This window comes from Propithecus coquereli, unplaced genomic scaffold (genome assembly GCF_000956105.1).
Source record: "Propithecus coquereli isolate 6110/MARCELLA unplaced genomic scaffold, Pcoq_1.0 Scaffold303, whole genome shotgun sequence".
Taxonomy (NCBI): Eukaryota; Metazoa; Chordata; class Mammalia; order Primates; family Indriidae; genus Propithecus; species Propithecus coquereli.
In genome coordinates, this window is record NW_012148653.1 from 1742512 (window position 1) to 1760824 (window position 18313).

The following is an 18313-nucleotide window of genomic DNA, read 5'->3' on the forward strand; positions in this document are numbered from 1 at the left end:
TCAGGGAGATAAACATTCTTAAGCAAATAAAAATCAATACACATTCCAAGGCTCCTTTACCTTGTCACACAGATACTGAGATCTTTGCTTGGTTACAAAACGCTTATACTCATCTCTCATACATTTGCAATTCAATCTCACTCTCCCCAGTGAACTCTACTGCAATTTACACCTTATTTTTTTGTTTTTGTGGCCAGCTCACACCTTAGTATTGTGACCAAAATTGTAGAGTTGTTTTCTCATTATATGGTAGTAAGAATACACCAAACATACAGTAGTCACTACACAAGCCCAAAGATGATAACTGGGATGGAAGTTCCTACAATGAATCACTAAATTAATGTATAAGTTCTATTATCAGTGTTTTTATCACATTGATTTTTTAACTAAAAGCTACATAGGTAATATTTTCTTTTAATAACTGCCCTCTGAAGATTCCTTTGTGATTGATTTTGCATCATCCTTAACATGAATATGAATTAGCTGCTTACATCATTGATTTCAAACATAAAGCTAAATGGTAAGGGATGAATTTCCTGGGAGCATCAGCTTTCTGTTTTCTGAAAGATAGAATTATATAGTTAAAAAAGCAAATTTTTATACAGTAAAATCAATTATTTTAAACACTTTCTGATCTATTTTAAAAACTATTTTGTGGAAATAATGTCTGTTTTAAAAATACTGATCTCGGTTGGTATCCATATATTTGACCTCCTGAGTTCTTATTTAAACACCTTGATATTAATAAGTGTTGCTTATGTCCACAAACTGAAACCACTTAATTTTGAATGTAGCATTGAAAATTAAATACAAGCGAGTTAACATTTAAATACAAGGGGACCCCACAATAATAAGTTTCCTAGATTTTCTCTGACTTTTTAGAAAATAATATTTTGTATAATACAAGGTGACAAAACATATTTGATGACACATCCTGTCCTTCCCTTTGGTTTGGAAGCCTTCAATGTAAATTCATTTTGACTTGCGTTGATTCACCCTTTTGAGTTAACTTCCCTGGCACTTGCACATAATCTCATTTGCAGAAAAATTATAGAGGGAAAAGAAGAAGTAGAATATTAAAGAAAAACAGCCACAAACACATTCATGCCTTTCCAGGAAGTGATCAAATATAGGGTTTGATTTTTTTGTTTTTTTTTCTTTTTTTGTTTTTTTTGTTTGTTTTGTTTTGCTGTCTTTATATATATTTATATTTATATTTATATATATATATATATATAAGGGTACGTCAACTCATTTAAAAAACGGAAACAACACTCTCCCCATTTTCATCCCCTTGATCTTCTCTTCTTAGTACTCTGTAGTAGTCACTGTCAAGTGACTAGCACACCTTTGGGTCTAGAGTGTATTCTGTATAGCAGTGAATTAAATGTTAAGACAGTTAGACCCACCCCCACCCCTCCGCAGAGTTTGCACATCATGCCGCCATTAGAAAGGTAGAGGTGGGGAGACAGGACAAGGAAGAGATTCAGGGCTCTGACTGGAGGGCCCTCCTATGAACAAGTGTTCTCATGTTTTTGTTCTTCCCCAAATAGCAATGCTGGCCTTCATTGCACTGCTCTCTGAAGGCCGACGTGGCCCAGTTGATCCTAGGCAGAACCCGAGAGAGAGGATCCGGTGCTCCTTGTCCCATCGGATAGATTTGTCCAAGCACCCCAAGGAAATGTTAAAAGCAAAATAAACTTTAAAAAAAAAGGAAATAAAAACCCATTCTAAAACTAAACTAATGAAGCAAAAAAGGGTTTTCTATCTATACATCAGTCTCTTCTTTAAAAAAAATGTAAATTTACAAATTCCAATGACATATAAAACAAAGTCAAAAATGTAATGGTAAGAGACATGGTAAAACAGGAAGACACTGATGCTACAAAGAAATTCCAAAAAACATATGTACAAGACCCTGTTTTTCCTCGTGTTCTAGAGATTGTAATGCATGTTTTTTAACAGCAGCAGTCGAGGATTTAGTTCCAGGCACTGGACTGCAGATTCCACTCAAGCTCCCAGGGACGGGATGTCCCTCACTTTTCTGTCACCAAATTACACTGGATATACTGGTCTCCCTTGGCAACAGCGGCAGGATGGCACTGTTTGTGTGGGCCTCGTCTGGATTCTGCTCCCTGCTCGATTTTGTCTGTGGCCGCTGCCCGTTGATGAGTGTCATGGGGATGTTACAGTAGGTATGCTGATTTCCTATGGAGGTAAGAGGCAGGGTGCCAGTAGGAGGTACGTCATACTCATAGCTTCGGTAGTAGTGTTTCTGACGCATTTGTGAGTGGTACGTGTTGTGAAAGGTAGAGCGGAGATCTGGATGGGCAGTGGCTAGAGCTGTGGAGGTGGCCGCGGCCATGGAAATGGCCGAGACAGTCTGCAGCTCCCCAAAAGGCCCCTGCTCACTGACATCTAAAGCCTGCTCATGTGTAATGGGTTCTATCCTCTTAAAAGGCATTTCATACTGTAAACGTTTCCAGAACTTAGAGTTCAACTTGTTGCATTTTGGTCCATGCCATTTAATAACCGTGAGGAGCTTGATGGTATGCTTGAGGGCCTCCACCTCCTGGTAGTTCATAATTCCTCGTAGTTCACTGCATTCGATTAGTATCACTTTAATTTCTCCAGTCACAAGCATGTTTCGAAGTCTGGTCTCCAGCTCAAAGATGCTCCAGCCCCTTCTAACTACGTAATTTGGGGTCATGACAATAATCAACCGCTTGCTTTGATCTACACATCTTGCCACATCTTCAATGTATGCTACAAAAGAGAAAAGAGTACATCAGAACGAATGAATGAACTGTTTGGTCCAGAAAGCCCTGGGAGATTCTCTTTCATACATTAAATGAGAATTGTTGGCTTTCTCTTCCCGGTTCTTCCCGGAATCGGGAAAAGCTGGGTTGAGAGAGCAGAAACAAACAAATAAACAAAAAAACACAGAGAATTATTGATTATTGGGTAACACCTTGAGAAGATGAAAATAGCCAATGATCAGTTTGGATAGAGTTTCGGCCTTGCTTCTTTTAATGTTGGAAATAGTTTTCCCAGATACAAATCTCTCATTGGGTTTCTTTAAATGTCAAGGCTCATAAAATGAGATGCTTTATAGAACAGTGGAAGGAAGTGTTTTCTCTGAGATATCAAAAATTAAATTTCATATGAACACACAAAAACATTTCTTTCTTGGGAAACTAACAGATATAATTTTTGAAGTAAAAAACCCAGAATTAAAATTCTGTGTAAAAAGCGATGACTACACACTCATACAAATATGCATATTCTCAAATGAAAACATTAACTTACTTCCAGTTGGGATTAAATCTCTATCTGGTATAAACAACTTATATCCATAATGCTTTTCAAGCATATCAGGTAGGATTTCAAGGGCAAAACGTTCTTCTTCCCCAGTCTCCTGATTCCACTGGTCAGGATCCACTTTGGTGTATGATAAGTATGCATCATAATCTTTATTGTCTGTCAAAAAATAACAAAGTAAAGTTGATGTCATTACAAAGAAAACAATGGAACATGAAAACATGTTTTTTCATAAACATCTCCAAATGCCCCATTTCTGGAAGACCGAAAAAAAAGAAGGCTTCATTAATTTTCAGTAAGAGTTCAAAAATGCCAAATATTCTGGAACTGGTTTGGAGGTATAAAGGGTCATATTTTGGTTTAGTCATTGTTATTGTTATTATGAAAATATTAAGAAAAAATCAGTGAAAACAGTGATGAAATGCTGACTTTCACTATTTTTGATACGGATCATAGAGAATCTTGACAGCTAATAAAAGCCACGTATTTGGAGAGTAGTTTGCTCTTACTCTGAATCTTACATTTAGCTATTCCTGTTGCCATTTTACCCTGTTGAAAAAAAGAAAGAAAACCGCAGTCAAGCCAGTTCTTGGATTTTGGGATTGAGTTTGTCCATAAGGATCAAAAAGTACAATATAAATAAAAGAAACTCAGTACTAAAGTCTAATCTGTCTCCTACTCTTCCCTCTTTTGACATTAGAACTCTTCAAATGTTTGAGGACTACTATCATGTGTTCTCTTTATCTTAATTTTTTAACATTGCATCTGAAATTTCTCATTTCTTGTTTCTAAGAATAAGAAATCATTTATTCCCTGGATAGTCTCTCTTTTGTTAATTTCCTTTTTAGAATAAGATACCAAGATTCATAGTTCACTCTAATTCTAAATACTGTCAATATGCTGAGTCTACCAATATCAATATCCTTAGCTCTCTATTGTGCTTCCCTGATGATTGTAGCGTATTACTTGATAATTGGATCAAGTTGAATTGAAACACTCATAAAGTTTAGAATAAAATGAATTCTGCATCAGGCATAGAATTTAAAATCTTTTGAGCTATAAAACATCAAAGAGGGACATTCTTGACTATTGCTTTGTGTGGCTTTAGGACACTCCTTTTGATTTCAGGGACACCAAAGCTTCTGAGATCTGTATACGTATGTTAATTCTAGTAGTCTGATGATTTTGAGCCATCTAGAAGTTATTTTATGATTATAACTTTCCAGGGAAAACTTAGAAAATTATTTATTGCACCTAATGTTAACACAGGTATATAAGAAACTAACGACTCCACTATAGCATCTTTGGAAAAAAAACTTTTAGCTATGAAAATTTTTTTTAAAAAAGCAGCTTTTAGGGAAAAAAAGTTTTAGAAAGTATTAATCATCCTAAATGCATCATATTTTGGTATTTCCTTTATTCCTCAAATAGGATATAGTTGTATATATTATAAACAAAATCCAATTTTCTCCAAAAATAATAATTATATTAGTTATAGCAAGGCTATGCCCTTAGGCCAATGGACAGCCTATAATGGTTCCATTTGTTTACTTTAGTTGAGTAAGAAATCATAGCAAATAGCACATAATAAAGCTTGTATATAATATCAGTTAATATTTAATTAAAATACTCATCCATTAGCTATTCACATGTATTCTCTATGAGATATTAAACTTTCTTTACAATACTGGTCAGTAGGTTCCAGTCTAGTAGGAGATGCAGACAAGTCAATATTCCATTTCTAAGGCATAAATATGTTACTAAGAGCATAACAGGAGTCACAGGCCAAAGGGAGGATTCTTTAAGCCAAACCGTGATTAGAGTACTATTTTGTGCATATACTATTTTCTTTCTGGGAATCTGTTCTCTTCCAGTTTGCCTCAAAGTACTATAAAGTGTTCAAGCTCCCCTACATTTGAGTTGTGTGATAACTAGATCCTCACGCATTGTCCCCTGTCTTTTCTAGACTTAGAAATATTTTAAAACCAGATCAACATGAACACTAATAAGAACAGAGCAATCAGGAATTAGGAGAGATGTAAACAACTGGCCCACCCATACTGGTAAATTCCACTTGGATATCACCTTTGCTTATATGACATTGTCTGATTCTGGGTACCCTACCTCTTCCATGTACACCTCTCTTCCAACTCACAAACACTGTCATTCTGCAACATGTTTTCTGTGGCCCACTTAATTTTTCTTTCAGCCTGCTTTCCCTTAAAAATTTCCTTTCCTCCCATAATATCAACAATCACTTCTGTGTAGATTCCTCCTTAATTTAGATGTCTGATCCTGTTCTCTTTCACCTGAACTATGAATAGTCCCCCACTCCTATCTGTAATCTGGACCCCTTAATTTGGATGTTCAGCATGCACCTCACACTTAACATGCTCATAGCATAAGAAGCTTCTCATCCCAAGCTCTGTTCTTCTTCTTTTATTTCAATTTTAATAACATAACCATCTCACTTGTTTAGTGCCTAAACTTCAGATGCATGTTCCACTTATCCCATTTTTTTTACAAATAATCTCATAGTCATTCATTGGTACAAATCTATTGGATTCTATTTGCAGACTAGTTCGAGTCCTACTCATTTCTCACCTATTATAATTATATTTTACCTGATCTTCCCTTTCCATTTCCTTCTCATTCTTGGGAATAGTCACCAAATTTACCTTTCCAAACCTTACCACATATCACACTTTATGGTGGCTCAAAAAATATCTATGGCTTCTCATTATTGAAATAACCAGCAGCTAAATCTTTAGTTTGTTTTCCTTGAAGTTAAGATTTCCCTGATTTCCCTGAGTTGGTAGTGATCTTTTTTTTCCCATGTATTATATTATTGTGCTCATACCTTGACTTCTCTTTTAGACTACAAGATCCTTGCCACAGATATGTGACTAGGGCTTAGCAGATGCTCAAACATATCTGTTGATGAAATGAATGAATGGCCTTTCATTTTGGCATCACATGACTTACAACCTATAGTTAGCTCTAGGAATTTTCTTAAGAACCAGATCATTTCTCAGGAGTGATGGCTTTGTAGATATAGACTCCATGCTACTTAGATTCCACAAGGAATTACTAGGAGCTGTGGGGTCAGAGTTTAGTAAGGGTCCTTTAGAATAGCCTTGAATTGTAGTTTCTCATTATGATTTAAGGGAAGACCTTAAAGTCTGCGTAAATGCCTCTAGGAAAGTAGTTTTCAGACTTGAGCATAAATGACAACCATTTGGAGGGCTTGTTAAAATACAGATTGCTGAGCCCCACCTCCAGAGTTTCTCATTCAGTAGATCTAGAGTAGGTGCTGAGAACTTGCATTTATAGCAAGCTCTGAGGAGATGTTGCTGCTGGTCCAATGACCACACATTAAAGATTTGCCAATATATGCTATTAGAGCTATCAAAAACAATTTAAGAGATATTATCCAAGAACAGGGTACAGGCATGCAGAGGTTTCAGCAACATCAAGCAACTGCAGTCAGCTGCCAGGTAATTGACTACAGCACCATAAAGACTGAACTTTGCTCCCCTCCCCTCAACCCCAGGTCCATGATGAATGGTCCTGATACTTGGAGGGCATATACTCCAAATAAAATATCTGAAAACTCACATTCTTATCAAAAAGGGGATAGATTCTTGCCTAGAGTAATATATGAAGTAACCATATTAACATTAAATGAACTTTAGGAATTGATGCTATGGCCTCATTAAGTTTCTCTCTCTTCATGTCATCTGGATGAATTTATAGCATTTAAGCTAATATCTCCCAGTTAAAAAGGAGTTGTTCACAAGCAGATTACCCTAGTAGAAAGCCCCTTATAAGCATCTGCAGCACCATCTTCAAATCAATAGGACATTTGATTCATATCTACTTTCTCTCTTTCCCCAGAGTCTACATCAATGCAGTAATGGGTTAGGCATTTATTTACCACCAGAAGCAAACCTCTGATTTGAAAGTTGTTGGACTGCAAACACAGTGCCAGATGCCGTACTAAATTCAGCAATGTTTTCTGATTCAAAAATCATATGTATTCTAAGGTCTCTTCCCTTTTCCCAGTTAGCAACTGAGTATGCATCTTGTATAGTATCTCTTAAATTGTTTTTGATATCTCCAATAGCATATATTGACAAATCTTAATGTGTATGACTGATGAAACTTTAAAGAAGTTGACATTTTTATAACCAAAAACCTTAACTAATATTTTAAAAGAACAGGGCTATGATCATTTAAATTCAACTTCAGTTTATAAACAGCTTTAAAGTAGTCATGGGGTGGTACAAGAGTCTATTTCTTATTCTAGCTTTATTCTTTAAATTTTGCTTTCTGTAATTTAAGCTATCAGCTATAATTCTGTTCACTGCAGAGATGGAAAACAGCTGGTGCACACACTCTTTGTAATAATTCTTCATAATCTCAAATATAGTCATTAAGTTACTCTTTTTATGACTTTCAAGAGATGCTGGCTGAGATGTGCCACCAAAAAATAAAAATAAAAAACGCAAGATCTAAACAAATCAATTAGTTATTTGGGTACTTGAAGTCAACAACAGGTTCAGCAGATTTTTCTCCTTACATTGACTGAATTATCTGCTGGCTTTGATGCTTTATAAAAATATTTTTGAGGGAAAAAAAGAAAGTTTGGACCTATAGATTTAAGAACTAAAAACATGAATTTAAAATATTATTAAGAAACATTGATGAGGGAAGGAAACCATGTTCAGGAATGAAGAAAGAGATTCGAAAGGCGATAAACAAATGCATAGTTCTCTTTAACGTATGAAAGGATAATAGCCTCACTGCTCTTTAAGAAAACTGAGAAGCCAAGGAATCTATGGGTTTTTTTAGAAGACTCCCTTTTCAAGATGAAGGTGGTGGCTGAACTGCATCTCAGCTAGGAAAGAGATTTACTGACAATAGAAATGGTTTGAGATTGGCATCTGGTTTTTTGGGATTTTTTAACCTTTAAACACCTGTTGAATAGTTGTCAGCTGTTATTGGCAGCTGGCCATTTCTTTTGTTTGTTTGTTTGTTTGTTTGTTCTCAAATATTTATAAATCATATAAGTGAAATCGACTAGTGACAGAGGCCATCATTCCGCAAATGGGTTCCCAAAATGAGATTGGAGGAGGGCTCAAAGATGAACTGTGTATTTCATATATTTTTTTCATCTTAAAAGGTGATTTTTGTATTGTAGGTGGGGCATATTACCACAGAAAACTGTGAAAATTAAAAATTAGCACTGATATAATTTGAATAAATAAGAGTGTTCAAAGAGTAAGCCACATTTCTTTCTCATGTCTCAGATTTGCCATCATCTGCTTTCTCAGATTGCCAAGATATAATTTTTCAAACAAAAAACTCTGCAGAGATAGATCACATATCTTTGAATGAACAAGTATTAGATATACATATAATCTTAATATTTTGATTTTGTGATTATTGAATATTATCGTTTTAATAAATTTCAGTTTTAATTTCAGTTCTGCTATGGCAACCTCTGGCAATTGTATTCGCAAAATTGCTTGAGTTGTACACTTTGAAATTTTTACAATATTGTTCTAGTTTACACATTTTGCGATCTGATAATTTTCTGGACTATTTGAATCCATAAATTCTCAAACACTTAAATGTGAAACTAATTAAAATATTTATGATGTGAAATAGTGAAAAAAAATCCAGCAACTGAACTTAAATCTTGACTGCTATAGCTTATTATATAACTCATTTGAAACTATGTTTCCCCATATACAAAATAGCACCTTCCTAAAGATTTCTGGGATTAAATGAGCTCCCACCATATAGCAAAATGCCTGGCCCAAAGGAGTCATTCAATAGATGTTGATTTCCTTCCCTTGCATCCTTAAGAGGGCAACAGGCAACATAAATTCAAAAGTCTTAAGAGGGTAAGAGGTAGCAGAGTAGTAAATGGAGCACAGGTTTTGGGATAAGAAGGCTTGGTTCCTACCATTTAACAGTTTATAATTGTGGGCAAGTTGTATACCAAAAACAACTCTACATCTCTCTTTCTGGGATTCAAAAACTCATTCTTGGTTGTTCCTGTGTATGCAAATTATCTAATCACCACCCCCGAAAACAAACAAATAAACAAAAAACAAACCCTATAGGGTTTCTAAATGATTACGGAGGTACTCTGTTTCACTGATGGACATGAGGACAAACATTCTTGAATCTATGAATAGTGAGTGACCTTCTGATTGAAAGAGAAAGAAAAATAAATTCTGTGGCCTAAGATTGCATAGATACAAATTTGTTTCATATGCCTGAAATGGAACAGATGTTCACATTTTCCGAGGGTTGGGTGGAGATTATAAAAGATTGCTCTAACTCATTTTGTCCAATGCCTATAATAACTCCCAACATAAGATGAGGAGATCTTTTTCTTCATCTTTAAAACAGGAATCATATTAGTGACTATAGTGTTTTTATAAGCTTGTCATGCTGTCATTATGAGTAAGCATGCCCCACATACCTCACAGTCAGAGAAGGGAAAAAAAAGCCAAAAATAACAACAAAAAATATTTTCACCCTGAGAAAAACAAACATAAATCAGGGTTACAAGCTTTTAAACAAAACTTGAAGGGACATGCCAGGCAGAGGCATGGAGGAGCAAAGGAGTCTGATGTGTTATGATGTCTGTATTTTCTTTTTAATTATTCCAGCACAGACAGTGGGGTACTGTGTTAGTGTAAGTTATGCTCTAGAGACAGTAGGCTGCCCTTATCAGGATGGTCAGCTAGTATTTAACTAAAATAAGGCAATACTCCAGAGGCAGCCACTCTAAGCACTTAAACTATCTTTATCTCTAATCAAAAGTAGATGCTTCTTTAATTAGCACAATGGATATTAGAAATCAGGTTTCATTATTAAAATTAGTAGCTTTTTAATAAGTATAATGGATCTTGGAAATGGTTTCTTCATGGTAAAATCAGTGCTATTCAAGACATACGGTTTACCTAACACAATTTAGAAACATACCCCTTCCCTTACAAGAATCTAGCAGGACAAGTGGCCTGCCCTTCTGGAGAAACTCTCCTAGGCTTAATTCCAAAATGATCCTGTGTCCTGATGATGAAGGTTCTTGGATGTCATGAGATGGTTAGCCCAATCCTACCACTGAAATATTGTCACATTTGCCTCAGGGGAAAATTTCTTGCGAGTTTTCTGAGAACACACACACACACACACACACACACACATAAGAGAGCTAGAACTTCTTCAAGTTTATAGGATAGGTTCTGTGCCTATTTGTTAATAAATAACTGTGTGGCAGAATTTGTTCAAACTTTCTTTCATTTTATTGTGGAATCAAGGTGGTTGGGAGTAGCTAACCTTCTACCTTTAACCATTATGGTTACCACATTTACTCGTTTACCCAAAAGAAACTGAGAATTATGCACGATTACATTGTCTTAAGTCAGTTCTCAACAACTAAGTTTGTGCAAAGACCCGCATCTCATTCTAACTGGAACTCTACATGTTCAGATCCCATGGGAATGGCAATGCTGCAAAAGTAACTTGGGCCACCCTTTGATACTAATTGCTCTGCCAGACAAAATGGAGGCATTTTTTTTTTTTTAAATAATCACAGTAAATTTGTACTTAGAAAGATAATTCTGTTAGAATGTGAAGGATAAAATAGAGGGGTATAGAATAAAAGCAAAAAGGTGGTGTAGGAGGCTTGGACAAGGCAGTTGCAATTAAGGGTAAGGAAAAAGTCGATTTTCAAGAGATGTGACTGACTTTAATGACTAATTGGAAATGGCAGGTGAGGAGAAAGTACAGTCAATGAGGTAGAGGAAGATACAAGGAACTGAGGTATAAAATGGAGGATGACAAAGAATGAGTATGGGGGGGTGAGTGTTTGCGGCCTATCTTGGTGGAATAACCAATAGGCTACTAGAAAAAATGATACTGAAACATGAGAATTGGGAGGAGGACATTAGGATTTAAGAGTTATTTGTTCATAAATACAATTAAAGATATAATAATGAATGCAATACAAGAAGTTGGGTGTTGTGGGACTAGAAGTACTAAGGCCTGAATCCAGAGGAAACAATAAAATGTTAAGGTTATGTAGAAAGGGACAAGGAGTGATGTGAACAAACTAAGAGAGCAAAGTGTCCACCTGTTCTATCTTGGGAAAATATCAGAATTCTTTTATATAAGAATCCTTATGATATAGAACTGATATAGTCAGGTAATGCCTATTGTAATGACTTGAAAAGAACTGGCTAAATGTGTCCTGATGGCAGATTCGCCATCTCCCAGTCTGATACAATGGCTGCAATTCTTGGAATTTAGAGTCATTTAGACCTGGGTTCAAATTCTGTCTTTCTAGTTATATGATTCACTTATTATTAGTAAAGTGTCAACACAACACTTGTTATTCAATAACTATTCAATAAAAGGTCAATGAATTTGTTTATCATATTGTCATAGTAGGACATTACTTCAAAATATTAACTAAACTTTTCCCCCTGGTTCTTCTTCACACTTTTTACCTTTCCTTACTTCTAAGATTATTTTATGAATTCCCCTTTTAGGAGAGGTAAATATAATGGCCAAGAATAAAGAAGATATTGCTCAGCTTTGACTTTTAAATTACATTTTTTTAAAGCCAAGACAAGAATCAGAAAAGCCTGGACTTTCTCTTAACAGCCTTCTCTTCTTTGGAAGAAGAAAAGACTTGTGGGAGGGCTAGGAAGCATGGGGATTTGATGATGTCAGAGAAGTTTTCCACCACTGGAAGAGTACATAATTATTTGACCATAAGAGCATGTGTGGAAGGATCTAAGGGGATGTTACTAAGGTTTAGAGTCTGCCTGGGTTTCTGAGAAGGGATCTTCAGGGGCCCAGGGAAGGGAAAGAGATAAGGGAAGTTCTTATGGTTTGAGGCAGAATCTGAGAAGAACAAATATTTGTGTCCTTTTTCTCAGGGAAGATCTTAGGAAGCTATAAGCTTTATAGAAAAGTTCTGCACCCAACATGGGACCTGCATGTTAAAGAGGCAATGAGTTAAGGAAATGATATTGTTTTTTAAAAAATGGGGAGGTAGGTGTGAATGTAGCAGAGTTTATGGTGTTTTAAATACCGGTAAGAATGTCTGAAATTCCCAAAGGAGAAAATTCTGGACAAGTGTTTGAAGCTTGTGACTAGAGGCCATGGCAAGGATCTTGGCCTTTAGTAAGTAGAGCTCAATGTGTCCAAAGAGGAAGTGGTAGTGTCTCAAGTGAGGAAGAGATGGCATATGTACCAGGTGCCTTTCTCCTTTACGAGAAAGCCATATGTGAGTTCCCTAGAAACAGATTTCTTGGGAGAAAAGGGAGGAAGAGAAATGGAATATCCCAATTTTCAATGAAATGTTAACCTATAAGAAGCTGAATTCCAAACCAGAAGTGCCTGTGGTATCTTGGAGTGACAAGATTATTAGTTTTTGCCATCGGTGGGAATGGGAACTTGAGAGCCAAGATGAATGGTTTTAGAGCATTACAGAATTAAAGAAGGTTGTATTTATGTACATCTAACTTTTGTTAAGATATTGGATTTCAACTTGTTACATTATTATTAATATTATTACTGTAGTAAGGTTCTGATGAAACAGTGTTTCTGAGAGTTCATGGGTCAGGAGAGATGCAGCAGGAAACAGGAGTTACGGGCAGGCCCCTGACCACCATTCCAGCAGGAACAGATCTGTTTTAATATAGGGAGGCTGCACATGTGATTCCACTTCCAGTAAGAATTCCTTCCCATAAAATTGTCTGAACAATCACTGCCTTGGCTTTGCTTTTATTTCCCTTTTTAGGGGAATAACTTGTACATTAGTATTACCTAGATGATAATTAATTTCGTTATCTTCATTTTCTTTGGGCCTAATGCATTCACGATGGAATCTTGAGGAAAGCCCTAATAGTTAGATTCCCGATTGTGTTCAACGTGGCCCTAGAGACAGAGTTCTAACAATTCCTAAGGGATTTATTAACTAAATTAGCTTTCTGAGAGAACCTTCTGATCTGTTAGAATACTATTTGTTAGTGTTTGTTTGCTTTATTTTCTTAGTTAAAACATTTTTTTAAAAAAACTAAGGACCCAACAGCTTCAGAACAGCAGTGAAATCCTGTAAAGTTACCCAAGTAACTTGCTGAAGTGTTTACAATTAGCAGGACTTCCCCAAAGAAACTTCGATTCAATGAAAGTTAAACTGCATATGATTCATACTTTTTTCATTATAGTCCACCATTTTCTACATTCAGAAAATGACAGATAAAAACTGCACTGGGAATTGATGGTTTTGGTAAACCAATATATTCATATTCAGAACACAAAATAAACATATTCAAAACAGGGTTAATAGATTGAGACTTGTTTAGGTAATATGCCTTTTCAAATATCATCGACTGTGCTAACTGTGCAAACAATTATCTTTAGATTATATAATCAATATAATCTTTAGATTATTATATAATCTTTAGATTGATCAATCTTTAGATTATATTGAATATACTAAATTTTTAAAAGATAAAAGATAATAGAGACTCAGTATCCAACAAAATAAAATCTTTTGAAGTAGACTTATTTTCAAATCCCATCTTGGCCACTTACAGTAATACTTGTGTTATCTTCTTGAGTAAGTTATTTAACCTCTGGGAGCCTCAGCTGCCTTATCAGTAAAATGGAGATTATAATATTGACCTCAGGATTTTTGTGATGCTTAGCCAGAATGACTATAAGAACGCCTAGCACTTTGCTTGCTTAATATTCATCCAACAATAGCTCTAACAATTACAATTTTCTCATATTTCTTTAAAGCAGCGGCAAAGAAAAATAATAATTTCTATCAATAGGCAAGAAAGTTAGAAACAAAAAATAGGCAAATCAACACTTAAAAGCTAAAAAAAAAGAAAAAAATAGTTTTGCTGCAGCTCAGACTTCACGCTAATGGGGAGGAGAGAAGGGTAAATGCAGAGGAGTGTCGGGCAGGCTGAATAAACGCTTCTCTTCACAAGTCTGACAACCTACAGTTCTGCCTGTGGATTTATTCCAGTGGACCTGGAAACATGGCAACGTGGGCAATTGCTTCATGTTCCTTTCTACCATTTGGTGCAAAACTGCCAATCAATGAGAAAAAAGTTTATAAATATAACCAAGAAACCTTTATCATCTATACTATTCATTATCAGTTTGCATATGCTTCCAATATTACAAGTTTATCTTATGCTTTTTTGAATGATCAAAAAGGAAAAAAAAACAACTTAAGTTCTTTAATGGGTAGCTTAGGGAACTCAAATTCCTCTTAGATTGTACACATAGTCATGGCTGATCAGAAGCAAATAATAAGCATAATTTCCACAAAAAAATTTACTTCTCCAATTCGAGTAAAAGTATTAGATGCATTATTAGAAAAACAATGTGCTTGTGCACTTTCCTATCTGTTGGGCCACACTTGGAATAAAAATTAGGCTATCTAAATATAGCTAAATAAATAAGATTGAAAAGACTGCTGGATGAATTCTAAAATAGTACAGTTTATTATAACTGATCAGTCTAAACAGGAACGAATTGAGATTCACTTCAAACTACTGGGCTAGGGAACACAATTAAAAGAGACACTCCTTACGTATAGAAAAGTAAAGCTGGCCTTTCAGTACTGATTACAAGGTGAGAGAAAATGAACACTCTGATAGCATTGTAATCAGTGTTTGTAATTTGTAAGTGCTATTGGAATACAATTATAAAAAGGGTAGGTGTTACTTTACAATTTTCAGAGGAAAATACCTACAGTATTGGCTCCAAAGCATCATACATACATTTCTGTACAAACGATGAATTTACAAACTGAATATTGAAATATTACAAGAGCTGCTGCCAGTGATTATGCAGGTAAGTTTTCTTTCCCCTTAGTAAAACAAAGGCAGAAAACAAATAAAAATATCCAGAAACAACAATAAAAGAAATAACTCATCTTACCTCCATCCAGCTCTTCAGCTCCGAAATGATTCCTGTAGAAGAGCATGATTTCTATCTTGTAACACTTGTAGATGGTCACCAAACAAACAAGCAGTAAGAGGATAGCACCAAGCCCTCCAGCAAGTTCCACTGTGTACATTAGCTCTAGAAATAAAGAAATCACAACAGGGGATTATATAATATTCACATCCAAAATCATAAATTCAACTAAATTTCACATTTTTCTGGATAAGATCAGATGTGGGTAATGGGTTAACACAACCCCTTCCCTTTTTGCATGAGAATTTGACCTTTTGATAACTTTCTGTTTCCTTGGTAACCAGATATGGTGGTATATGGTAACTATGTTGCTAAGCAACATTGCTTATGGTAAAAATGAAACTTCTCTGGTAGATTGCATTTGGACTGAAAGAATTATAAATACCTGATTGGAAACTATAATATTTAGTTTATCTGAGTGCAGTAACTTTCATATATAAACAAATCCCTTATGGAGATCCTGCAAGCTATGCATATGGGTTGATAAAAGAAATATTGGTTCCTGTGGATATGAAGCTTTTAAGCCAGAATGGCTTTTGCCCTCACCCAATGTGAATCTTGATCCTTCTCACCTGTGCTGTCACCTGGAGGTTAGGGGTCAAGGGAGGTGAGGGGTCAAACAGCAGGGTTCCAGGAGGGCATCCTGGACTGTTGCATAGTTTAGGGAGGCCTAATGAATGCTGTTTGCTGACTCCACCAGAAGCAATGTGTCCTGTACCATATCTTTCTGAATAGAGTGGTGCCAATGTAGTCTACCATAATCTCGTAGGCTGAATGCTTACTTCGACTTAAGAAGTAGGCCTCTATAGCAGATGTCACAATAGAATATGATGGTAGTATTTTTTTTAACATTACACTATTTTTTTCTTTTTTCTTTCCTTCCCCATTTACTAGGCATGTTACTATGTTCTATCCAAAAGAGGAATTTTCTTGACATTCACTGTATACAAGTACTCCTTTTCCTGCTGAATGTCTATATTACATCAAAAATTATCAGGCAGATTTGGGGATAAATTATTTACTTCTTTTTGTTTTCTTTAGGGCTTATGGGCATTGTAATAAAAACAAGGATACTGGTATTTAATAGTAAGCCACCATGCACAAATTTCGAAATTCACTTTAACTAAGCATTGTCCTTGATCATCATAGTCCAAATGTTGTTACTGATGGGTAGCCACTGTTCTTTGCAGTTGACAACTACCTTGAAAATTACTGGTGCTATTGATTCCATAATTTAGAATCCACCAACAGATTATATAATTTCATAGTACAGTTAATGTAAGCTTAGACTGAGAACTTTAAAATAACCCATGGTTTTGCAGTAACAAGTATTTGCAGGTTATGAGATCACTCTTGAGTTCTCACAAATGGGTGAAATCATCATGGGAGCAGTATAGTTTCAGTGATAAATAATCTGAGAAGCATGGCCATAATTTTCTCACAAGAACATTGTGTGTGTGTGTGTGTGTGTGTGTGTGTGTTTGCATGTGATGTCATTTTTCCTGTAATAATTACAGGAAAAAAAACCTCAGTTGTATTTCTCATTATATAGTCCTTCACTTCTAATTCAACAGTTTAATTAAAAACACATATAAATACTGTTTAAACAATTGTATTTTTCTGTACTTATTAAAATTAAATGGGAAATAGAAGAAAATCTTATTAAAAATGGTTGAACTTTATGTTTAAAAAGGGAAAAATAAAGTGAGATATTAAATCTTTTAGAGTCAAGTAAATTAACATAAAATATGAAATACTGAAAAATACTTCCAGTAGCTTTATCTGCTGAACCTTGTGAGGAACCATATAAGACAGTACTATAAAAGCACCAGGAATGAAATATAAAATGCTCTTCCATATAACATTTTCCCCCTATTATGGGAACAGAAGGGATGAGTGAGTGGATAATACCACGAGTGGCACTGGGTCTTGTTCTCTCAGGATATGAGTTAAACTCCACCACGCACAGAATCCTGTGTAAAACTCTATCTTATGTTTATGGGGTGATTTATATACCAGAAAAAATGTGATTTTAAATATGCTGGATATAATGGCAGATGTTAAGAATTTGGATTATGGCTTCTTTTAAGGTTCATTCTGTTTTCTAATATAGTTTATTAAACATTCAGAATTTGCCCCTTTATCATTTCTTGCACAAGAAAAGAAATGGAAAAAAAAATCAAGAACACTTAACTTCTACTCCCAAACATTGCTAGTGAGAGTACATAGTAGTACTACTACATTGGAAAATCTGGGGTAGTTTCTAATAAGGTTAAGTATAAATCTACCCTATGAATAGCAATTCTGCTCCTAGGTATTTACCCAAGAGAAATATAAGCAGTATCTGCAAGAAGACTTGTATGAGAATGTTCAGAGTGGTCTTATTCATAGTATTCACAACTGAAAACAATCCAAATGTCCATTAACTGGAGATGATGAACAGACTATTGTATGTCCATACAATAGAATATACTTAGCAATAAAAAGAATAAACTACTGATACACACAACATTCATGAATCTCACAAATTATGCTAAGTGAAGGAAGTCAGACACGAAATAATACCTACTGTATGATTTTATTCAAATTAAGTTCAAGAATGGGTCAAAATAATCCACAGTGACATAAATCAGAAAATCAATACTTTGAAGATGGGGGAAGAGCAAATTTATTGGAAAGGGGCAAGAGGGAACTTTCTGTGGTAAAGGAAATATTCTGTATCTTGGTTTAAGTGTGGATATACAAGTGTATGCATTTGTTAAAACTCATTGAGCTGAACACTTAAGACTCATTGATTTTATCTTACTTTAATCATAGTTCAATTCTTCAAAATTTTGATTTTTTAAAAAAATCCATTATAAATTCTAATCCAAGGCCTATATGGGGAGAAGCTCTAAAGAAAGCTGGGAGTCAGGATAGCTTCTCTGCTGTAGATAACTGCCCAGGCAGGAAATGATTC

At 35.2% G+C, this 18313-nt stretch overlaps 1 protein-coding gene across 1 annotated transcript in view; it reads right to left on the minus strand.

Moving 5' to 3' along the window:
• Nucleotides 1–1967: 1967 nt before the first annotated feature.
• The window catches only part of IL1RAPL1 (interleukin 1 receptor accessory protein-like 1), a 756667-nt gene continuing 740321 nt past the window's right edge, over nt 1968–18313 (minus strand). Inside the window, exons 9-11 of the mRNA XM_012649799.1 lie at nt 15316–15459; nt 3310–3480; nt 1968–2766 (exon numbers count right to left, since the gene is read on the minus strand). Coding sequence (XP_012505253.1) covers nt 2048–2766; nt 3310–3480; nt 15316–15459 — 1034 coding nt within the window. The 3' untranslated portion in view covers nt 1968–2047. The remainder of the gene's footprint in view (nt 2767–3309; nt 3481–15315; nt 15460–18313) is intronic.